This window comes from Manduca sexta, chromosome 12 (assembly GCF_014839805.1).
Source record: "Manduca sexta isolate Smith_Timp_Sample1 chromosome 12, JHU_Msex_v1.0, whole genome shotgun sequence".
NCBI classification, from domain to species: domain Eukaryota; kingdom Metazoa; phylum Arthropoda; class Insecta; order Lepidoptera; family Sphingidae; genus Manduca; species Manduca sexta.
The window spans coordinates 5,179,498-5,204,976 of NC_051126.1; the positions used below are offsets into that span (position 1 = coordinate 5,179,498).

The window sequence follows — 25,479 nt, forward strand, 5'->3', positions numbered from 1 at the left end:
GGTGTAATTGTGAAAAATTTGATAATTCAATTTGTTTAGAAGCAAGACTTAGAAATCATAAAAATATGTGTATATGTCTCTTAATAAGTCTAGTGATTGCCTATTCCACATAAAAGGCAAACATTTTGAAGAATCTACAATTTCGAAATTACTCTAAGAAACCCTCATGGGAATTGATATTTCTTTATTACTAATTCTACTCATATATTTTTTTAAACATTGGGCCAGACATAGGTCTAATCTAAGAGAAAATAATGTACCTTCATGAGCACCACCAATAAGGATAAGGAATATATCATAAAATAATAAAACAACATGATTTCTTTCACTTTTTAATCTCATTCATATCAAATTACTGAACATAATTTACTTTTTAGTAGTACCTATTTATCTAAAAATTTAGATACACTATAAAATATGTTAGCGTGGCACCATTGTAGATAAGTTACCAAATGGCTGTGATAATAAATTATCTCAATGATTCATCGCACCTTAAAATATAAATCTTACTACTGGCGATTCTGAATCGTTTAATCCCACCTCATCATTAACATTGTCTACCCAGCAGGTACACCTATGATATACTTTAATACAATTTTTACGCTAAAAATACGATATAACTATATATATTTACAACAAAATACAAAGCTATGTCGTCTTACAAGCCGACACGAAAGTGATTATAACATCACTTTGTGAGCCTGATGGGTTCACACTAAGCAAAGTTCTAAAATCATCAGACTATACATAATTAAAAAACGATTTATCACACTTGTACTGTACATACATGGCAAAGAATAATTTTATCTAAGCTGGACCATGCTCAGGAGTGAGATATCAATGCATATTTCTCATGAAAATTCACAAAATTCAACAAATAATTTGAAACACGAATTTAACTTTTCAACATTAAACAGGAGCCAGAAGGGTTTTTATAACTTTTATCCACACATTGATATGGTCCCTGCTTCGTAAGTAAATAAAATATATACTCTTATAAAAATAGCTATGACAACATAAATATGTATTTCCTTTCGTAAAATATATTACAAGGAACTCTTTAACATTAACATGTACATTAATCATGTCATACGCAATTAATGTGTACAAAGAGTGCGCACGCAAATAATTTTTTTGTCAAATAACTAAAGTCAAAAAGGAATGTAACTACAGTGCAATTTTAGTAACAATTTAACAGAATTTGCTTATAATAAATCAAAGTTTTAGCAACTTCTTAAAGTACAGTGATTTAATTATAATATTTTGTCAATCAGTAACCATCTGGTAACCGTTTAAAACTAAGTTAACTTTGATGTGCATTTCATAGTATTTCAGTAATGTATAATATAATGTGCACTAAAAGAATTTCAACCATTTTATATATAAAAAAAAAATAAGCTACAAACTAAAAAACTTAATTTACCCCCTTTGCTTAAATGTATAGAAAAGGCATAAAAGCAATAATGTTGTTTTTATACAATATTTTTTTTATATTTACACTATTTTATTATGTTACAATATAAAATGACCGCCACTAGAAAGCTATGAAGATTATTGCATTTAGTTCCGTGCCACACAGACAAGGTCTGAATTCAATATCACAAATGCGAATTACGTAATCACCGTGCCTGTGTGATTGTTTAATCTATGTCTAAAAACAGCCTTGAATATCAGAGTTTTGTTTCTGGTGCCCTTTTAAAAGGATTAAGGATATGATGTACACTATATAGACTGTAATCAAGTTTGTCTGTAGCAGTACATGGAACCTGTTATATCACAATACTGGTTCACACTCCAAAATGATTAAGCGTCGTTCAGACGTCAGGCAATCAACACGTATGTATTTTAATGACAACGCTCGTCAACACTTAAAAAATGCAAGCAACAACCGCTTACCGCGCGTTGACCGCTCGGCGCCCGTGCTCTAATACAAAAACCCAACTTCTACAATACTAAATATTCAATTTATACTTTATCTACACCTACTTGTATTCTTTGATCTAACGATAGGCATGATAATATACTTTATTTCAATTAAACCTAAATATTTAACTAGATCTAAATAAAAAATAAACATCTAAATCAAAATCTTAGTCTTTGATTTCAAAATATACTTAGAATATTCAACACAAAACAGGTTTAAACGGGAGTGTGATGTCCATAATATATGAAGGTTCCATTTACGGATTTTATTTGCAGTACTTTGGCTAGTCATTCTTGAATATAGTACAAATGCCATATATACACACTTTCAATATAATACTCTGCCAAGTTACCTCGTCACAGAAACATTAGCGATGCGAGTCATATATAGTGCTGCATTGTTAATTTATATGCACAATCTAGAAATAGGCCAACTTATTGGTCAACTGGGTGACCAATATGAAATAAAAAATCTTGCCATGTCACATTCCAAATCTGTGTCCCCTAGTTCATGTGCATTCGACTCGGTATCGTTATCGTGTCTGTAGTAATATGGCCAAGTTTTATTAGGCAACGATGGCAGGTTCGGGCGGATGCTAGTAGTTGACAGTGACGGGGTGGTGTGCTATGGCCGTCCCCGCGTGGTGCTGTGTGCTAGCAGTGTGCGTGAACGTGCCGGGGGTCACGCCTTGCGAACTCGTCGCGGTCACTGATCGGACCTGCTGTTAATACAATACACAAAATGAATACTTGGAAAAAGCTATTTCGGAATGCTGTTATCGAACGGCATTCAATAATAGGGTATTTGACTATGTTTGATTTTATGTCTTTTTTTATATGTAATAGCAATTAGTACATATATCAGAAATCCTGTGCAAACAGCATTAAAATTCGATAAAAAATTAGGCAGTTATTCAAATTTCAAATATTGCTACGTGCTGGCGTGGGCGTGGAGTAAGGATATCGCTCCATCTCTTTTTTCGCACGTGTCATAATGCCCGCTGACGTCACAAGCAAGTATTTCGTCTAATTTCTGTTATTTGACTCACCTCTACTACCAAATTTCAATAGCTTATAACTTGTGAATTGTTCATCACATTTCAATGATTCTTTCTGTTTTAGAATTTATATGACGTACATATTTTATAATAGTTATAAAAAAAATAAGTCAAATACCCTAATATTATTATGTAAAAAAAGAAATGAACCACTAAAACAAAATTATTGGTTTTACCTGATTAACTTGATTATTTATTTGCATAACAGCTGTGTTGTTTTGTTGAGGTTGGGTTACATTGTTTTCAGCTGGCCGATTTTCAACTGCAGCTCTGAAATATAATAGTTACTTTTATTTATTTGTATATTCAACCATGCATCAAACTGCAAATAACTTGCACAAAAATTGTTCATAAAACTAACCACTCAATCTCACTCAATAAGAAAATACGTAAACATTACGCAACAGAACTAGAATACCTTCTTGCTAATTACGGTCTAAAAGATTCATAATTATTACAGTCAGTCGTGCGCATGTGTATAGACAACTCCAAGTGCGGTATCACGCAAAAATCTATCCACCAATATGGTATCAGGTTTTCCACCAACTTCAATACTTATTATTATAACATTGTATTCTCTGTAAAATAGACAGGGTAAACAAAAACTTGCTTATCTTTAATAGCCCTTTTAATCATGAGAATAAATGCCATGTGAGTATAACACTGTTCAAATACTCTTTTTAAACGACAGAATAAAAAGAGTGTGTTGTATGATTCCACTGACCTGATTTCGTGCTTCCTCTCGGGCGCTTCGACTTCGATCTTGACACACTTGTTGCAGTCAGTGCAGTCTTCGGTTTCGGCGGGTGTGTCTCCGCTGGGCGGGTTCTCGCCCGCCTCCGCGTGCGTGCGACGGTGAGATACCAAATGCCCTGTTGAATTATAAAATATATTTCATTATCGTCAACCACAGCTTGTCTAATGCTGAACATAGGTCTCGGTCGGTCGGTCATCGCGCGAGTTTCTAAGGCTCTTTTCAGGTTTTTTTTTAGATGAATTCAATTATAAACAACAGTATTGTAAAATGCATCTTATAAATAAAACGTCGCATGGAGCAATAAATTTTACGTGTATATATTATATTCAGCATAGAATGTTGATATTTTTGCAACAATTAACAGTTAAAATTAACTAACTTAATTATAATCATAAATGCACATAACATGACGAAATACAAATTATGTCATTTATAAGTTATTAGTAACAATTAACTCGAGTGTGTGACTAACCTTTACATAAGAAGTTCTTGGAACAGATGTCGCACCGGTATGGCCTCGTGCCCTTATTGTGCGATCGTTCGTGGAATAATAGATTGCCTTTCAACGGGAACGACTTGCCGCATTCTCCACAACTATAGGGCCTCTCTCCACAACTGTGCGATCTACAAAATATAGCTCAATGTAAACGAAAATCGGTGGTTAATTATTGAACTTATCTTTCATGTGAACTTAATTTGCTTTTGTTTGCGGCTACTGCGCTTCAGACTTCCAGCTTAGTCGTCCATTTCATTACATACAATAAATTTTGTATCATAGAATAATGGAAATTCAGTCTCCTACTATACAAGTGAAATATGTGAAGATATTTAATTATCATCATAGATTTGTATAAATTGACATATAATCCATGCCAGAGATTAACACAAACATAGACTATTCTTGATATTGGCAAAGAATTATTATAAGTTGTTTATTCCAAAATACTGTTATGTGGCAAATTGCAAATTTCATTCTATAAATTTATGATATGCAATGTAACAGAATACTAAGTCGGAAGTCTGAGTTTCATAGAGAAGTTAAATACAAAACAGAACACGACAGAATATAAAAATGCAGTCAACCAACCTCATGTGCGTAACAAGATGTTCCTTCCTCGTGAACGGCTTGGAGCATATCTTGCACGCGTGCGCCGTGTCTCCCGTGTGCTGCTTCATGTGGTTCGTGAGGTGCTCCTTCCGCGTGAATGTCTTCTGACAGAACTCGCAGCGGTGCGGCGACTCACCCGTGTGGATTCTGTAATACAAAACACAAGTTAGTAGTCACAATTGCTTAAATCTGCGACATAGATTTATAAATTTTTGTATCATAAAAGAAATCTTTTTTTACAAGTCCATTAGCCATTAATAGTTTTGTTTTGAAATAAGAATTGACTTCACATGCATTATTTGTTTTACCTTCTCTTTCAGTTCCACAACCTAGAGATCTTTGACATGTATAGTATATGTAGAAGATCTTGCTGCACCTCGAAATATGTTACATTTTTTGTATTTCAACATTCGTCAATTAAATCTAATTTGGAATCAAATTCTCTACAGAAATAAGAAATTATAAACATGATTAAAAAGTACAGCAAATACAGCATTAGCAAAAAAGTGTAAGAACAATGTAAACAAGCAGACAATTTTAAAAGTATCAACTAATCTAATTACGGACTAAAACATTCCATTACACAAAAACTATCTGAGTAAATACACAGTTTTAGATATTTACTGTAACTAGAAGTAAAGAACATACCTAACATGGTTGGTAAGATGCTCCTTCCTTGAGAATGTCTTAGTACAGAAGGGACACTTGTGTGGTGTCTCTCCTGTGTGGAGGTGTATGTGATTAGTTAGGTGTTCTTTGCGTGAGAATGACTTTGAGCAGTACGTGCATTTAAACGGCGTCTCGCCCGTATGTTGTCTGCAACAAAAATATGATGACATGAAGCTAAAACTCATTGTTAACATATTTTCCATAAAAAAAGTAATAGCACTTTTATATACTTTACGAGACTCTCGTGAAGTATATATTAGGTGACACTCAATTAGATATATTTTTATTTCATCAAAAATCTTAAGAGGTAGTAAAACAACAGAATACATAAACATAAAACAAATTTTAAATGAGAGGTATTTTTAAAAATCAAATGATTATCTTTTTATCATAATGCATTTATTGTAACCTAACAGATAGGTAACAATATTAGTAAAATGTACACAGGTACAGAAACAAAGTACAGAAAGATAATTTCGAATCAATGTTTGATTGTTTTCAATTACATTTGTTTTTGATTTCCACGATACCGCATTACCAGCGATTAAAATTTCTGAAATGAGTTCAAAAAGACTATAAATATAGGGGTATAACGAATATGAGTTGGACCTTGAATCATCTCTAAAATATCTCGCAATCTAGCTCGTCGGTCTATATTAGCGAGGATTGCCTATTAATCTACTATTACGAATTCATAGTTAGTTGTGCACGTGTTCCTTCGAGCGACGTGTTTACACGCACTGGTAGTTGTTTATGCATTACCTACAGGCGGTTATATATGTTTTACCTGACGTGGTTGACGAGATGTTCCTTTCTGGTGAAGGTCTTGCTGCAGTAGGAGCAGGCGTGCGGCGTGACGCCGGTGTGCTGTCGGATGTGGTTGTTGAGATGTTCCTTGCGCGCGAAGGCCCGCGGGCAGAACGTGCACTTGTGTGGTGTTTCGCCCGTGTGCTGTCTGCACAACAGAGTACATTCCGATTTCAACATCACATACACCTACGTCAGTTTATCGGCAATAGTATATAACCGTATGGACGTTTGTGTCAATAGCCCTGGCTGACAATTTCAGATCAATAAATTACATGAATATCCTATGTCAACTATATTACTATTTTGTTTTGCCAGAATTTCATTGTTAATCCGAAGTGTGAATAATCCGTTTTGCAGTTGGGATATCTTCCAAAATTAATGATAAAATGGATCTCGGAAAGTCTACACTCCGGTGAAGACATCCAAATCGGAATGCACAATGCTGTGCTACATGTAACAGGGAAACCTCACACAAATGCTGTCTAGGACTTATCGACAGGAGTCACAGGGCCAATGCTTATTGTTTTAAGTCATAAGAAGAAATATCTTACCTTCAAAATTTTGATGCATGCTAACTTCATGCAACTAATTTGATACATGCTTAAGAAATGTAGGACCAATCTAAATATACTGGCAATGAACCTTGTAGCACAGCATTGTTATTCTACAACTAGTAATATAAAGAAAACTACATTATCATTATTATGGTATCTTGTGTCGACATGTGATGTTTGTGAAAAAAAAAAAGAATAAATTCACTAAGAAAACCAAACCTATAACAAACTAATAATATCTCAAAATTCAGCTTGCCATAAATTTTAGATACACATGTCAACACGAAACACCTCGAGTGTATAAACGCACCTGATATGGTTGGTGAGATGTTCCTTCCGTGTGAAGGACTTGGAGCAGTAGGTGCAGCGGTGCGGCGACTCGCCGGTGTGTTGCCGCACGTGGTTCGTGAGGTGCTCCTTGCGCGTGAACGACTTCGTGCAGAACGAACACTTGTGTGGCGACTCGCCTGTGTGCTGTCTCACGTGGTTCACTGTACAGACCAAATATTAAGTTGATGACTTTTACCAAATGCCTTTCTATTCGGTTAATGGTAGGCGCCACGACTATAAAACACATGAATAATGTTAGAATTCTCATTGTGCGTTTAGTATGAGTTAATGCAAAGAACATAGTACTTTCAATGAATGGCAGACATACACAACAGAGCATAAGTAAAGGCACTTCTACTTGTACATCAGTACCTAATACAACACTATCTATATGCGAAGAGTCAATGTCGGTATTATGAAAATGTTAAACGAATTTTAAATTATGAGCAAAATTCATATGGCTAAACTAACAACATTCTTGAGCTCTGTGGTCACGACACTGAAAGATTAAAGTTTTCAAAATATTTTTTTTGTCTTATACTATACTAGAAACTTACAAGTGGCTCAATCGAGATTTTAAATATCAATAATTATTCTCTATTCATGGCAAAGTGACTTCATTTATTTGACGGCAATAGATTATTATAAATATATTATAACAACACGCACCAAGATGATCCTTCCTGGTGAAAGCTTTCGGGCAATATCCGCACTGGAAGGGTGTCTCTCCCGTGTGCTGCCGCACGTGGTTCACGAGATGCTCTCGCCTCGTGAACGACTTGGAACAGAAATTACACCTGTGCGGAGACTCTCCCGTGTGTTGTCTCACGTGATTTAGTAGATGCTCTTTGCGTGTGAATGTTTTCGAACAAAAGTCGCAACGATGAGGTGTTTCGCCTGTAAATATAAGACTTGATATGACTAAATGCAATGTATACTGTAATTTAAAATGCCTAAAATTATAGATTAGGAATATTATAAGATTGTTAACTAAAAACAACATGTATATTTTAAAATGTTAGTATAATGAATAGCATTAAAATGGGTAAGATGATTTTTTAAATTAATGATTATATCGTAATTATAGCACAGATTTTCACAGCTAAAATCCATTGCAATCTCTAGGAAAATCCAAGCCTGAACACAGCTGGTGACATGAGACAATTCACACTTGGCACCTGATCAATGGTATCTCTAGTAAGCTACCAGTCATTGTCAACACGCCGCCGTTATAATGCAAAACAGTACTAACCCGTATGCCACAATATGTGATTGTTGAAGTGTTCCTTCCTTGTAAACGACTTGCCGCATAGATCACATCGAAACGGTGTATCGTTCGTGTGTGATCTCATGTGGTTCACTAAATGCTCCTTCCTAGTATACTTCTTTCCGCATATTTGACAATGGTGCGGCGTTTCACCTATACGGGTGGGGCAGAAAATAAAATGTTAACATTCAATGATGCAACTATGTTACTCGAAAAGTTTAGTTTGTCTCTCATTTAAAATATTGTTCATTCCCGATTTGTTTTAAAAGTTTTGTATAAGTATATCGGGAGATGCTAATTATTTGGGTTTTTATATAAGTTATTAACAAAAAAGACTGTAAATAGTTGAATCATTCAAGTGTTTTTTTCTACTTTCTGCACCACTGCATTTACACTAATGGTACTGGTGCAGGCTTGGCTTTCCATGTTAACTTATATAGAAAGAAAATAGATTACAAACTAAAAATTTCGAAAATATATTACACAAATTACATAGCTGTTATATTTGTAGATAAAGAACACCATTTATTTATATAAACATATACTGCAGTTTTCATGCAATCTTTATTGTAATTTAATTTAACCATCACCAGTATAATTTGGTAAAAAAGTTGTAAGAGCGACAATATTATTTGGAATACGCTAAGTTATATTCAATGCGGTTTTCCTTAGCCTTAACAGTAGGTTAAATACTGAATCTGGACCTTCGAGATTCGATCATTGCTTTATAAAACCTGAAACGAATTGACGCGTCAAGATAATAGACTTATCCCACTTAATAGCTCTTTGTACGAGTGTTCGTTCTTTTGTTCCGTACTTGCACACCCTGGCCATCTCTATTTATCCGTACTTGCACACCCTGGCCATCTCTATTTAAGATAGTTTTAGACACTATAGTTACGCGTGATACTCCGAGTATTCTACCATTCCAACAACCTGAGTCGAAATAAAGTAGTAAAAAATGTAAGTATTGGTACACACCTGTATGCCACATCACATGGTTCATAAAGTGCTCTTTTCTTGTGAAACTCTTCTTACAGATGTCGCAGCGGTGCGGGGTCTCTCCCGTGTGTTTCCGCACGTGGTTCACCATATGCTCTTTCCGAGTAAACGTTTTCGCACAGAACTCACATCTATGAATTTGGGAAATGCGTAAGTACGAATAACTTTATAAGTTTTTTTTTAAGTAAAAAGTCCTAAGGCGAGTTTATAGTAAAAAAAAAATTGTTTATTAGATACAAGCCTACACTTCCACCTTTTGCTCAGAATAAAATTATGTCCCTCTATGCAGTTACATGGAATCGCGTTATATGTGTTATAAGCTAGCAAACAATATCATAAACTTCCACTCAATACAATATTTTCCAAACGGTTTCTGCATTTGGTTCTATCTAACACACATAGTACAAATTTACGAATTATTATTAGAGAGATACATTTTATTCTCACCTGTATGGCGTTTCTCCAGTGTGACTTCTTACATGATTGTCGAGATGTTCTTTCCTTGAGAATGTTTTGTGGCAAGCAGTGCATGCATATGGTTTGTCCTGTGTCAACCTTTTGGCGTGTCTTTCTGATGGATCACCGGCTGAAATTTACATAACATTTTAATAAAAGTGAGTGAACACTTAAAAAAATACTATATTTTGTTATTAAAGTTCTATAAATCTTATTACATAATGTACTGAAGGGTGCTACAAATTACGACTCCAATACTGGGCGTATTTGGGTAGTAATTTGCAATAACACACATGGGATATATATAGTATCAAGAATCTGTAGATACCATAACAACCTATATAACCTATATATAGTCCTAGCTCCAAGCCCTGAGATGAATATGTGTTTAGTACTCACCAAGATGGCATTTTCCGTGTCTGGACAACTCAACGGGGTTCGCGAACGCGGAGCCACACACTTGACACGTGAATGGCTTGCTTTCGCCGTGGTACCGTCTGTTTGAACAAAACAACAATTAAATTCTACACGAAAATCCATTTTTTTAAATTTCTATGTAACATTGATGTAAATTGACATGCCTAGCTTAGCTTATATTGATTTTATATCTAATTTATTGTAGGTTTTAGCTAAGTATACTAACATAACATACTTTTATGCTTATATCCCTTTAGGGACACATAAATGTACAATGAGTAAATCCATTTTGTTGCCCCATAACAATGCTAGTACCAGGCCCAATTCTAATAATCCTGAACAAACATGGTGAGTTTAAGATGAAAAGAACATTAAATTTCGTAATTTTTATATGAGAATTAAACCCAGGATTTTATCAGTTTCAAGACCTCAGTAAGAAGCTAACTCAATAATGTGTTAATTCAGATTACAGAATTGAAAGTCGTATATATTGTTTCCTGATATTCGTTAATATTCTAATTAATTATTTTATTAAATGAATATAAAGTTTAACACAATATTTCCATTTCTAGCAAATCTTTTAACACATCTTGACAAATATATTTTAGTGTTAGGTATAGTAATTGTGGATGCTAGGCGCGGCCATCTCAAGGCTGCGCGATGACGCAAACTTGGCACACAACTGACCATATTACAGTAGGTAAAACCATTTTGTGGTATTCTAAAGATAAAACTTATTGAATGCGCCCTAGTCACGTACCTGTGTACAATCAGTTGATATCGAAACTGGAATATTTTCCCGCAAATGTCACACGAATGGTGTCCCGGTGAGGATTCTGGTTCTGACATGGCGGCGCTCGTTCCTGGCTCTACTTCCACTTCGCTTATTACCTACGAAGATAAAAAGATTGCTTTTAACGACTTCATATAATATTTATTTGACACACTTTTAACTTAATATAATAAAGAAACTAGTTAAAAACTTCTAAAAGGCCAAAATATATTTTTTATTACCACTCGAAACATAGTTAAATAGCTGTAAACAGTTATAGCATTTTTTGGCATAAACATTAATATGTTCACCAAATACAATTTAAATTTATTTTAATTAGAATTACCTAAGTATTTACTTTAATTTGACATATTAACTAACTTCTATTTTTTATTCAAGAACTCCAACACAAGCACTCGTAAACAAAATGCTAAGCTATCCGAGAGCAGGACACGAGGGCAGTGTTCAGAGCTCCAAAGAAAACTACATAACACATGGCCCTTAGTACATAATTGCGACATGGACTATGTCGTAAACATTCATTCTCAGTTCTCACCTTCGCCTGTTGCTGCGGTTGTCCTTCAGAGTTTAATTTTCCAAACACTTCATGATATGCTAATAGTTGTGACAGATCTTCGACGTTAACTTTATACATCGCGTGCATGTCGTGCTCCGAGGCTCCAGCTGATATCTTGACCACTGCGCCTTCCATGCCCATGGCGCCTACAGTCTGTTGTACAAAAGTGTTGTATAACTCGTATCTCCATCATCATCACAACATAGAGAGCGAGGAACATTTTATGTCAATTATTTTATACTATGTTTACAAAGTTACAAGTTGGTTGATTCATGGGGTTTATACCCCATTAATTATTATTATGTTAATGAGTTGTGTTTATTATTACGAAGACAAACGAATTAACGGTGAAAAAGCACTGTATTAAGTGGAGTCATACCTTCAAATCGATGCCCTTGATATCTTTGATCTCTGCGGGTATGGCGAACTGCGCGTCGATCTTGGGCTGTTTGTTTTCGTCCTTGACGAGGGGCGCGTGTTCGGCCGCGCTGGCCTCGATGGAGGTGGTGCCGTCCGCGTTGTGCGTCACGAGGATGTTGGCGGGCTCGCCCGTCGCCTGCTCGATGCGGACCACGCTGTCGATTACCTGCACACACACGCAAACCCTTACTCACAACTGGCAGTCTTCACAGATCGCATATATTTTATTGATATATCATTGGAATTAGGAACACCAGATCGCCATCTCCACAAGCTCGATGAACTTTTATTATCATTTAGCCTTTCCCAAGATCTTATAATTTGTACCTTTCCTTCTAACATTACAACTTACGATTTGAGCTTAGCATCCAAAACCCACTCACCTTCACAAGGTCATTCAACTTAAGATAACTTATTAGGATATAAGAAAAGACATAAATTCATATGTGTTTCAAACTAAACTATACCTGCTGGCCAACTATTTGTTGCAACTGATGTACGGTAAGTGCATGGTCACTCGGTATCTTTATTGCTTCATGTAATTCCTCTTTGTCCACCATTTTACCACCGCCGGGCTCCACTACCGTTACTATGCCGTCTTCGCTGACCGTTAATTGAATCTGTTACAAAAAATTACAATAAAAATACCCTTATAACATATTATCTTAAGACATGTACTAAGTAATATATCCTAATGTCGCAAAACTGAATATCGTCGTAATTCTTATGTTACTTTTGTACTTTCTGTAAATAAGTTTCATAGTGGCTCTGAGTATTACAATGTAAATAAATTGTAAACGCCACTACCACGGTACAAAGTTACGTACACATGGCACCTATATGGTCTGCATAGAATGTGAGACATAACTAAAAACAAAATCCATTTTTTCGCATTGTTCAATAACTGACGTATAGTTATTTGCTCTTAGATTTATTTGTATTTGCTGCCGGCAAAATGTATTGACGCAAATAGTATAAATAGATCTGGGTTTTACCAAATATTAGGCATATTTTTTATAGCATACATGTATAAGCCTTAAATATGACGTAATGACAACACTACTGGTGTGCAATGAGGATTGCGGAAAACGAGTATGTTGAGGATTTACATAAACATTTTAAACAGAATGCTATTGGATAAGCATTGTATACAATAAAGCTTATATACAACTAGGTCTGCCATATTTTTAGAGTTTTATTTATTAACAACAACTTTAGAGCTCTTTTAGATGCAATTGAATGTCACAAAATGCACTCGAATGTCCAATCCAACAGTCGGCAACTCACGACGCCGGAGTTTTTTGCAAACAGTGGCCGTTTTGTAAACGAATTTAAGTTTATATTGTTTTTCATATTCTTTTGTACTCACATAATCATACATATGAATAAAATCTAATTAAAATATTGTCTTATTTTTGATATCAACAATATTTTTAGGTACTTATGATTAATATTAAGAACAAGTATGGCCCACTTTTTCTTTATTTTGACACAATGTGCCCTTGCTTCTCAAAAGGTTGCCCACCAGTGGTCTAATCGATTACAGACATTAGTTTTAACTGGCTTTTATCATTGGCTGCATTGTATAGTATCATATCAAACTCCATCAGGTGAACTGATTTTTTTAGTATCAATATCCCCAGACAGCATTTGTACATTTGTAGGGAGATGACACCTACTAATCTCGTACATATATTTGATGGTGGCATCAGTAATGACGTCATCAACAATGTTTAAACAATACCGACGCCAAACATAGCGCGGTACTATTATTTTCATGCCTTCTAAGACATAAAAACGTTAACAATTGAAACACAAAATAGCATATACACAATCTTCTGTGTCACACATAACAGTTACCTAAACTATCGATGATGTAGAACGTCGCTATAAACCGTTAATAAATTAACACATCTATGACTAAGCTCAACTAAAGTCTAGACTAGACTTCGAGACTACTAGTGACGGAATTACAGCGTCAAATTAGAAATAACATCAACCTCCGTGGTACACATGTATCTATACTATTATATCGATAATTTATGTAGAAGAGTTCCAACATATGGCAGCCCTACATTATAATAAAATACATTATTAGGCCTATAAATATCACAAATATCTTACCTCGCTAACCTGTTGAATGACGTTAAAAAGCAGCGTGAATTACACGGGTATATGTTTACAAGTGCATTATATATAAGCAATTATTATTTAAGCGTTTGTCAGCTAAATTCGATATGATTGATGTTTAAAACTTTACTAACTTGTTGATTTGGATGGTCTTGTCGCGATGTGGCCATTAGTTGTTGTTGCATCATATTATGTTGTTGTGAATGATGCCCCTAATGAAAAAAAAAAAGATTGATTAATCAACATCATTATTAATGGCGTATTAATATATTCTTGAGATTATTGGAATGCACAATTTACTATTTAAATATTGTAAATTTCTAACATTCTGTATCAAAAACTTTAGTGTTTTTTACATTATAAAAGTCAAATATTATAATTTGGGCTTATTCTCTATTGAATACAAATCTGGCATAATATAATTTTTCAAGATAATACAACATCAAGTTAGAAAACATATAACATGCATGCAATTTGATTTACTAACTTTATACTATATATTGAAATAATGAAACAACAATAATTAGAATCTTTAATGACTCTATAAATAGAATTAATTTTCTGCTAAAACTTTTAAGATTAGAAGCATTTTAAATTAATTTAAAAGAAATATTGGTCACAGTATCAAGATCAGGTTTTGACCGTCATGCATTTAACGAAAAGATAAAGAAAGAAGGTTCACTGAAGCAGATATTTGTATAGGAATAATTTTAATATTTTTTTATAGTAATTACAGTCATAAAAAGAAGCAGCTATGTTCTCCTAACCATCAGGTTTGTTGAGACTAATACATCTTAGCAATTAGTAATTTTGCTCATAGCCATATATTAGTTTAATTAAAAATAAATTCATAGCTAACGGTAATTAAAATTGAGTGAAACAATACTACTAAGCTATTTGCAACATGTTAATCAATCCATGTGAGCTTCAGCAATTAGTATATTTCCACTATACAAGAGGAAGAAGCTATCTAGTTTCTAAATCACTTCTATAAGCTAGGTGAACCATCTTAACATATTGAACATACATCTACCAACAACGAGAGCAGATCTATTGCATTCCGGCTAATAATCGGATTGTTATCACGTGATTTACCATATCAATGTTATGGTGTTGTACAAACTCGACCCGGTTATTGGGTACCTGGTGGTGCGCGTGCGCGGCGTGGGTCGGGTGGGTGGCGTGCGGCGCGTGCGCGGCGTGCGCCGAGTGCGGCGCGTGCGGCGCGCTCACCGCCGCGCCCGCCGCGCCGCCCGCCGCCGCCATCTCTTGCGCTTGGCTGTGACCCACCAATGTTTCTGAAATCACATTACTCTTATCAATACTCATTAAAACCACAAAAAATAAATTGCAACATTGTATGTAATATATGAACTCTGTATTTTGTATACTCTAGTAAGGATATTACGCTCACACAGACACCATTAATGAAGTAAGAAGAGATTACAATATGTGAAAACATTGCCAACACATTATTTAAATCGAATCTTTTCAATCATCACAGAAGACCATAAATATAACATTATCCACTGTTTATGTAAATTATTTAATCCTCACCATCATCCAGACCAATAATGTATTCTCAAGAGCCTGTGCCTAAACAACACACTCACCATGTGATTGTCCAGACTGCGTAGCTATAATTTGCGACACAGGTATCTGTTGAGCTCCTGATGCAGAAACAGTAACTTGTGGCTGTGCTCCATGATGTCCTAATAATATGTTTGGATCACCATTGAGTATACTTGCATGAGCTTGTCCCAGATCCTGAAAACATTACATATTTTAGGCCTTGGTTGTAAATAATTTATACAATTGGGCTTGCCTCACCCATCCAGAATATGATGCACAGTATATCTTACCATCATGCAGCAGAAAGCTTATCTCTTAATTAAATTGCATAACAAAAAATCAATGTATAACCTTAAATATAGGTCTACTGCAAAGTAGACACAAGGCATATCTTTCATTAAAAAATATCAAAAATTTGTTTTTTGACAAGATATAGTCATCCTCATAAGTAAATAAACTAATTCAAAACTTAAAATTACCTATACACTCTGTGTTCTTAGCAAATTTTCAATTCTGTTCAGAAAAAATTACTAAAAGCCATTTACTTTTCTTAACAGAAAAAATTATGTTTCAATTAAACTCTATGCATAACAGCAAATTGATATTTTGAATTTGTTTTGACCTATGTCCTTACAGGCATAATTACACTGGATTATAAATGTGGCTTTTAACATAATGGTATTTAATATACTTGTGATATAAATTATAAACCCAAGTCTATAACATTTTACTTACATTAATAATAGGTACTTTGAATGAAACATGAAGTACAGATCAGTGATGAGATAGAATTGTCACACTACACATTGTACAAAAATTTGCCTTCATTTGATTAAATTCCACATCTGGAGGTAAAAGTCAAAATATCCAACTTATTTTCCATGTGCATCTTTAAACAATATCCTTGCAAGTCTTTTGGCACAATTACTAATGGTACTCATTAAATTAATTATGATTAAGTGAAACTTAGTGCTGTGATTATTATTATTATCAGCATTTCTTAAATTTATGGGACATTACAACATTTTTAAAGCTATGTGAACTGTGATGCGGTATATAGATATAAGTTATCACTTCTTAGGTTGCCAAAGAAAATGCTTGTATTTAAATATTTATAAATGTGATGTATTTCATAATGATTTAAAAATGTGAAAAAAGTCATCAAGTTCTTAACCTATTGAAATTGCAATTTATTTTCAACAAGTTATAACTTCATTAACAATAGCAAAAAGTAATTTTGAACTGTGGCAGCCTAAGCACATGTGATGTTTAAAACATCCATCCATTTATCATAGAATATGAAAAAATAACATACTACAATACAATGTTCTTTGACTAATTTGCATAAATTACATTTGGTGGTATGTGGTTTTGTAATGGCAGGCTTTTTTTCTCATTTTACATCATCATTCTCATTTTTATTTTTGGAGTATAAACACTTTTTAAACTAATCTTTACAATTAATCTAACAGATTTTTTGAAAAATACATGTAAAGTCCTTTGGGTAAATGATACATGTTTTTTTTTCTTATAAACTATGAATTGTGTTAAAAAATACTGAATAACTCGTATTTTTTAACAGAAGTATGTATCTTTAATGCAACACTTTCCAATAATTAATACAATTATAAGAGGGATGTTTGTAATGGTCAATAAAAATAAATAATTTTAAAATTACCTGGACTGGTTTTCCATTTTCAATCCTGGTGCCTGTAGGTAGTCCGTAAACGGAAACTTGTGGTATTGGGCCGGGAAATAAATTTGTAAACACCCAATATTTTGCGACGCTAGACAAAGCAACGTTGACGGCAGCGGAGTTCACTCGCAGGTCAGTAGCAGACGTGGTGGGCGTCAAATTATTTTGCTGCTGTTGCTGTGCGGATTGAACTCTTTGATTCTGAGACTGAAACCATCATCATAATCAGAATCCCAACAAGAAAAAAAAACTCAAGAAAAACTAACAAACCATTCAAACCTCTGTACTTCCCGGAGGCTGGCCACCACCCGTATTTATATTATGATGTTCTGGATTCATATTCAGTCCTTATTAAATCGTAAACAACTAACTTTCACGTAATTATTTACAAATACACAACATTTGTTAAACTTTACGTATCGGCATTGTCATAATTCGACTGTCATCGAAATGGAGGCGCGGGGGACGCGACGGGCCGCCATTATGAAACTTGGAGCACAATAACATTTTCAACAAAATTCTTTTTAGGGTTGTTCTTTGTATCACGATTTTATATACATTTTGTATGAATATAAACTGATTGAAATTACACACTTATTTGCATAAATTTTGCTTTTATAATTACTAGAATCAAGTTTCGATAAAACACATTTCCATTGCACACATCAACGAACGAACGAAAGTTTTGTCACGGTCACAGTGCTGCCAACCAAGCAATAAACTTCGAGTAATTAGCGACAACGCAAAATATTTTTTTTTACCCAAACTTTAAGAAATATCATTTTATATATCTAGTATAATACTCAAAAACATTCAAATTAATTTAAAAAATACTGATCTACCTATTTAAGAAAATAAAGTGATGTAATTCTTGTTGTAATTCCCATACAAAAGTAATAGATGTCGCTATTTTCGAATCTCTCCAGTAAAATCGGTACTGACAATATGACGGCATAATAAATGTATACAATAAATACTAATTAATTTTAAATAATAAAGTTTTGTATGTAACGGTTGTGAAAAATATATTGTTAAAGGTAGATCTAAATAATTAGGGCTTGGAATAAGGGGTAACCCTTAAGACTTATGTGATAAGTCTTTTGTTCGAACCGCTGCATACTAATTTTACCGTTCGTGGCCTTGTATGTTTTACAAATGTATAAGGTAGTCAGTGTTGCCAGAAGGTTACATTTCTTACATTTTTCGTTACTTTTGACCCCCTCGCGTAACATGTAATTTTTATATTTAAGGCAATTTTCGTAACTTTTGAGAACAACAAGATTTGTAATACAAAATTTTTATTGTAAACAGTTTACCAACGCATTTCAATTCAAGGCATCCAATTTGAACGCATCTAAAACTGGCGGGTCTAAAAAGTAATTCACTCCATATCACACTCAGAGATTGCTCACCATGCCAAATGAAACGTATCTTGGATATATTAAAACTTGATTTTGCTTGAGTATGCGCGCGCACGTTTTCTACTTCGCAGGTTCCCGCGGTTCGCGGTTTCGTATCTACAGAAATGCTTGCCCAAAAACACGTAAATTAAAAAAAAACAATAATGTAACTTTTGCAGCAAAAATGTAACATTTCAGGAAACAAAACGTAATTTACGACTCAAGGGCCCTGGCAACACTGAAGGTAGTTCGCAAACCCTATGGGGTTTGCGAACTACCTTCAAACCTTATTGGGGGGCAGGTAGAATGAGGGTTATAGTATGCTATAACCCTCATTCTACCGGCTTGGACAGATTATATTTACCATTACGGTTTAAAAGTGGAAACTTTCAATCATAGACTAATATATAAAACTGGAAACTTTCAATCAGCAATAGCACTGTGATGTGAAAGCTAAGGTCAGCTATTTTGATAATCATGATTCATGGTAGTCATCCCTTACCTGTTACAAATGTAGAACATAGAAAATTAAAATAGGCATTTTAAGGCGACTAGTAGAATAAAAGGATTGCAGGCGTTCCTACGGTTTGTAAACTGTATGTAAATTATTTTATTAAATATGCTTACGGTGTGAGCATTATGGTGCCGTTGCAGCAAAGCGCATCCTTCAATATTGTGTATGTGCTTTTGAGCCTGTCCACATTTGGCAACTAGGTCACTAGTCTCAACAAGGTGCTCCAAAACTATGTAACCTTACCTGAAACTGTTTTTGATGCGACGAACAGGGTATCCGTTATTGATATAGTACCGATGTAGGGGTAGTAATGTAGGGGTTTTCATGATTCTTACCAACTAAACGTTCGTCGTAAGACCAGTGACTAACATAATCGTTCAGTCGCGCATGAGGTTGGATAGTAGTGGTAATTAACTTTCTTTATCACAATGGAAGACAGTTTTTATTTTTTATTATTTTATCATATTCTGAAAAATTTATTCAAATTTACGAGTTGCCATGTTTTTTTATTTTGATTCCCAGAGGTAATGATGTCAGCAGTCAGGGAGCCCGAAAATTGTTAAGTCATTTTGCAACATGTGCTATATAAAGTATGACGCACGTACTCCATACATAGAGAGATAATGTCATATGTCTACGAGTACCTATCTAAAATACTTCTTAATGCCCATATTAGGTTATCTACCTGTTAAAGATGAGCCAGTACTCAACCAGTTAAGGAGTAAAACTAGGCGTTATAATAAAATAATTTACTCACATACGACGAAAAATATAAAAATCTCAACTGACAACTAAGAACATAAAAGACATTACATTGACGAATCGAAATTCAAAAATTTAAAACTAAACTATATTTTACCAAAAAGGATTTGCGTCGCCAACACTCCCCACCCCAATGCTGGTACAGCATTCCACATCTAGAGGAATACGAGCGACGCGCGCCGCAGAACGCCGCCAAAATCCCGTCTTGGTTTTGACCTCTACTACCCGTACTCGACCATCCTTTCCTGGAAATAACTTGGTAATAAGACCCTTTGGCCAAACGTTACGCGGTAAATCTTGGTCTACAACCAAAACGAGATCGCCAACTTGCAGGGTTTCTGCTCTCCACACCATTTTCCTCTTGGTATGAGATCAGGAAGGATCTCCCTTACCCATCTACGCCAGTACATGTCAGCTAACCTTTGAGCTTTACGCCATTGTTGGCGCAGACAGAAATCCGTGTCATTAAAACTTCCTAATATAGGCAGATTTGATGACGTTCCAATAAGGAAATGGTTTGGCGTGAGTGACTCTACGTCACCTGCCTCGACGCTAACATGCATCAAGGGACGGCTGTTCACAATATTTTCCACCTCTGTCATGAAGGTGTTTAAAACTTCTTCCCTTGGAGCACGTTCTTTTAATATAATTCTCAGTGAAGTTTTGATGGTTCTTATTAATCTTTCCCATGCCCCACCCCAATGGGGACTCGCCGGAGGAATAAAGGTCCAATCAAATCCATTATTAACACCCTCATTTTTAAAACTCCTGTATCTATTTCTTGAATAGATTTCTGCAGCTCCTTATCGGCACCTCGCATATTTGTTCCGTTATCCGAATATATGCGTCGCGGCCAACCGCGCCTCGACGCCATACGTCGCAAGGCCAAAATTAAGGAGTCCGCAGTGAGCGATCCCACTAATTCGATATGTACGGCTCGAACCGTCAAACATGTAAATATCACTCCGTATCTTTTCATTCGTCGCCTTCCCTCTGTAACTTCCAGAGGACCGAATAAGTCTAACCCACAAAAGGTAAATGGACGATTGTGATGGGCTACTCGGGCGAAAGGTAAATCTCCCATCCTGGGTACTTGTGGTCTAGCTTTGCGAATCCTGCACAACATACATTGAGACACAACGTTTTGACTGTAGGTCTAAGTTTTAAAAGCCAATATCTTTGTTTCAGCTCATTCACCACGGATTCTTGGTTTCCATGAGCGGCCATTACGTGGAAATGCCGAACAATTAATTTTGCCACAGGGTGTCGTCCGTCTAATATTACAGGATTTTTCGTTTCTAGGTCCACGCCGAGAGCAGAGTTGATCCGCCCATTAACCCTCATTACGCCGTGATTATCCAAAAGGGTGACAAGGTAAGTAATTTACTATTTTTAGGTACAGGTTTACCTCGTGTCAAAGCGGTTATCTCAATAGGGAATGATTTTGCTTGAGCACTCTTCAACAGTAAGCATTCTGCTCGATCCATCATCTTGCAGTCTAACTGTCCAGGAAGTCTTTTGCATTTATCGACAAATCTTAGCAGTGCAGCTGCAGACCTCTTCAAACGTAGCCAGGAAGAAAACCGTAGAGGATCAGGTACAGGTAAGTGATATAACGTTACTGATGATTCCGATTCCATATGTGTAACCGCTACGTGTTCCAGATTATCATCAACCAATTCATAATTGAGTAGATCCTGAGGCCACTGAGACATGTCATTGTATAAAAAAGCTGGTCCCGTAAACCACTCGCTTTCAAAGACAGAACAATCAAAAGATTCTCGGGTGCCTAAGTCAGCAACGTTTAACTTCGTAGGAACATATTTCCATTCATGTATACGGGTCAAGTTATCTATCTCACCTAGGCGATTAGCTTCAAATGTTTTATACTTCCGTGTATTGTTTCGAATCCAATGGATAACTGTGGTTGAATCACACCAAAAATATCTAACGGTTGGAGTTAATCTATGCTCCCTTATTATATTATTCGCCAATCTAGCTGCCAGGCGAGCTGCTTCAAGTTCAGCTTTCGGGATGGTTATAGGCCTAACAGGTAAGACTCTACACTTACTTGCTATAAATGAGACATAAATTTTTTCATTAATGTTCCAGCGCCAAAATGCAACCGCACACATTGCTTTACTCGATGCGTCGCTAAACACATGCAATTGTAGGTTGTCATAGCCGATATTCATTGACATAACATCTGCGGACTCTGTCACGGAGTTTCCCTCACCGGTCGTAGCGAGCGGAGGTGTCGGCGGCATAGTGAGTCCGATGAGTACTGGCGAATCGCAAGGTGTTAGGTTCGTGGCCGGCTGGCTATCTCGCCTTATTGTTAATGGCGCCTGATAGTACCTCGGTATGCGTAAGTCACGAATAGACTTAAGTAAATTAATCCATTTGCACCATTTACCGTAAATATCATCTGATATATATTCGTCCCATCCAATATTAAGACGCCACGTATCCTGTAGCATAATTTTTCCTTGTATAGTAAATGGCGATAGGAAACCTAAAACATCAAAAATAGACATTACTACTCTTAACATTAACCGTTTCGTAGGGCGCTCCTTACCATGAATAATGCTTTCGGGTATCCGTTTCAAAGACACATCAAAACCCCATACGTCATCTTTGGGATACCATATCAGGCCCAAAATACGCTCTCCTTCGAACTGCTGATGAGTTTTAAACTTTATGGCTGCAGTGCCTAAGGATGCTTCAGGTATAGAGTTCAACACAGCTTCGCTATTACTAGTCCAGTTTCGAATCTCAAAACCACCTGATAAGTGGATATTAGTTATATTTTTACCATTTTATTGCTGACTCGTCATCAGGTAAACTATCTATATAGTCATCCATATAGTGTGAATTCGTTATTGCTTTAACAGCGGCCGGTAAGGTTGACACATAGCGCTGTGCATTTTGTTCTTTATAAACTGAGCTATAAAGGGGAACAATTAGCTCCAAAAATTAGTGACGTCATTACATACGTCTTAATATTTTCTTTAGGACTATTTCGCCAAATAAATCTAAATGCGTCTTGGTCTTCGTCATGAATTTTATGCGTAAGAACATATCTTTGATGTCACCTGTTACTGCTACTTTATTCTCTCTAAAACGTAACATTATACCAAATAGAGATGACAACAAATCGGGGCCCGTGAGTAAGTAATCATTAAGACACGAACCTTTCACCTTCGCCGCAGCATCAAATACCAGACGTAGTTTCTTTTTTATGCGGATTGTCCACTCCGAAGTGAGGTAAATACCATGTCCGGGGAGTGGACGCGGAGTCCTCAAGTACTCTAGCAAATCCATTTTCCAGTAGATGTTGAATACGTTCTCTGTACCTGTAAGCAAAACCTAAATCCTTCTCCATTTTATTTTCAATACCTCGGAACCTTCTTACAGCGGCAGTGTAAGAGTCTGGCATCTTACACTCCTTATCCTTCCACGGTAGAGAAACATACCAACGACCGTCCTTGAGAAGGGCAGTACGTTCCAGCTCAGCGATAGCGCGTACGTCATCAGCATTTTGACGCGGCATAGTGGCTGAAATTCCTAGTGAATCTAAGGCAAAGGAACATCTGACTTCCTCATGAAGATGCTGCAAACCGACCTCGTATGACATAGAATCCTCTGCATTCTCAAATACAGTGAGAGCAGTGGCGATTGTCGATTTGCGCTCGTTCTGCGGCACACGTAGACTACCGTGGATGCACCAGCCTAGAGGGGTGAGTGTAGCAGACGGCTCATTTAATTTACCCAACCTTACTTCTAAGGGCAATAGCAAATGGTAATTATCCTGTCCAATTAACATTTCAGGTTTTAAATTAACGGTACATAAATCATTCTTTATATCGCTTAAGTGGCTATAATTATAACATTTAACAAAATCGAATTTTGCAAAGGCAAGTTTAACTCCTTGATACTACGAGCTCTTATGTTATACACCTTATTGTCTATACCACTAAGGTCCATATTAACAATTGTTGTTTCACAAACCAGTTCGTTATCAGTCCAAGCACCACGCACATGCATTGTTTCCCGGCGCCCGTGTAGTCCTGCACGTTCTGCGAGGCTAGCGCTTATGAACGATACAGTTGCCCCGTCATCTAACAACGCACTCGAATTCACTACACCGAGGGGACCGTGTATACGAACAGGAACCACTTTTAGCAAAACTTTACGATCACTCGCACTAATATAGGTTACATTTTCCGTAGCTGGTGACGGTGACGACTGTGATGCAGGAGAAGTACCTCGCAGCTCAGGCTCGTGAGCATCCGTAGCTATTGATATAGATGGTCGATGCGTACGTTGATCGTTTTCTCGATTAACCACGTTCACGGTGTAGTGTAAAAGGCGATGATGGGGTTGACCGCAATTATTTTTGTCACAGGAAGGCGCTGGGCATGTATTGCGCTCATGGCGAGATAATAGACATTTGTAACAAATTCCGTGACGTTTGACAAATTGCCATCTGACATTACGTAGCGCTTTCTTAAACTCTTTGCATTCGGTTAGTATGTGAACAGACTTTTACAAAATCGGCATTGGGATTCGTTTTCTTGAATTGCGAATGTATGTGATATAGCTCGGGTTGTATTTTCCCTTTGGTATTTTGAAGGGACATGTCGAATGTTGGTGATGATGCTCGCGGTTGTTGATAATTTTACGGCCTCTTCTTGTAAAAATTCAGACATTATTATTAGCCGCGGTTTAGTTCCTTCTATTATAAATTTATAGCTGTAATCTGACCATTTTGAAATAAGTATTGAGGCAGCTTGGATAAAATGATAGATACAATATTTACCCCAAATAGGTATTCTTCACGTCCAACAGCTCGAACTGCCTCTACAAAATTCTGAATTTTCACTGCAAATGTCACACAGTCTTTTGATAGTCCTGGTGCAGCGGCGGGAGTTTTTAAGGTCGTTTATAATACGGATATTATGCAGTCAGGGTTCCCATACAGCAGCTCCAATGTCGACATAACCTTTCGAATCGGTGACGTGGCGCTGATAAACAAAGCACTAACTGATTCCTTCGCCGACCCTTTTAAGGCACTTACGTAGCCTCCATAAATTCTCCTTGTCCGTAAAATTACACACCTCAGTGGACTCCTCATACGCCTGCTTAAACTGGAGCCATTCCATTGGATCGCCAGCAAATTCCGGTAAATCTTTTGGTGTTGACATGCGGCTCAGTAAACTGGCATTGGTTTTATTGGCAGTGGCACTTGTGAGGTTTTTAATTGCCATAGCAAGCATGTTCCA

General features: G+C 36.1%; 1 protein-coding gene and 1 pseudogene across 5 annotated transcripts; both read right to left on the reverse strand.

The window, feature by feature from the left end:
- Window positions 1–318: 318 nt before the first annotated feature.
- On the reverse strand, window positions 319–18,222 carry LOC115443616 (zinc finger protein 271). 5 transcript variants are annotated; one of them, XM_037437980.1, is made up of 22 exons: window positions 17,798–18,222; window positions 17,501–17,719; window positions 15,864–16,017; window positions 15,346–15,548; window positions 14,385–14,462; window positions 12,588–12,740; window positions 12,080–12,286; window positions 11,680–11,853; window positions 11,112–11,242; window positions 10,334–10,431; window positions 9,926–10,064; window positions 9,458–9,609; window positions 8,462–8,629; window positions 7,879–8,106; window positions 7,190–7,370; window positions 6,303–6,470; window positions 5,495–5,662; window positions 4,826–4,993; window positions 4,211–4,362; window positions 3,706–3,853; window positions 3,158–3,251; window positions 319–2,645 (listed from the first exon to the last, which is right to left on the reverse strand). In XM_037437980.1, the coding sequence occupies exons 1-22, from the start codon at window positions 17,855–17,857 to the stop codon at window positions 2,520–2,522; spliced, it is 3,369 nt and encodes a 1,122-aa protein (XP_037293877.1). In that variant the 5' UTR covers window positions 17,858–18,222; the 3' UTR covers window positions 319–2,519. The 5 variants fall into 5 exon arrangements, with proteins under 5 accessions (XP_037293877.1, XP_037293879.1, XP_037293876.1 ...); XM_037437982.1 differs by having other exon boundaries at window positions 15,394–15,548; window positions 17,501–17,725; XM_037437979.1 differs by having other exon boundaries at window positions 17,501–17,725.
- A 3,315-nt stretch (window positions 18,223–21,537) lies between these two features.
- LOC119189097 lies at window positions 21,538–23,215 on the reverse strand (annotated as a pseudogene).
- Between the last annotated feature and the right edge of the window lie 2,264 nt (window positions 23,216–25,479).

Bases quoted from the DNA above. Each gene is read 5' to 3' on its own strand.
- LOC115443616 (XM_037437979.1), bottom strand. From the start codon at position 17,857: ATGAATCCAGAACATCATAATATAAATACGGGTGGTGGCCAGCCTCCG. The intron at 12,741-14,384 runs GTTAGTAAAGTT...TTTTTGTAACAG, and splicing joins AAGACCATCCAAATCAACAA to ATTCAATTAACGGTCAGCGA. The intron at 8,107-8,461 runs GTTAGTACTGTT...TTATATTTACAG, and splicing joins TCACATATTGTGGCATACGG to GCGAAACACCTCATCGTTGC.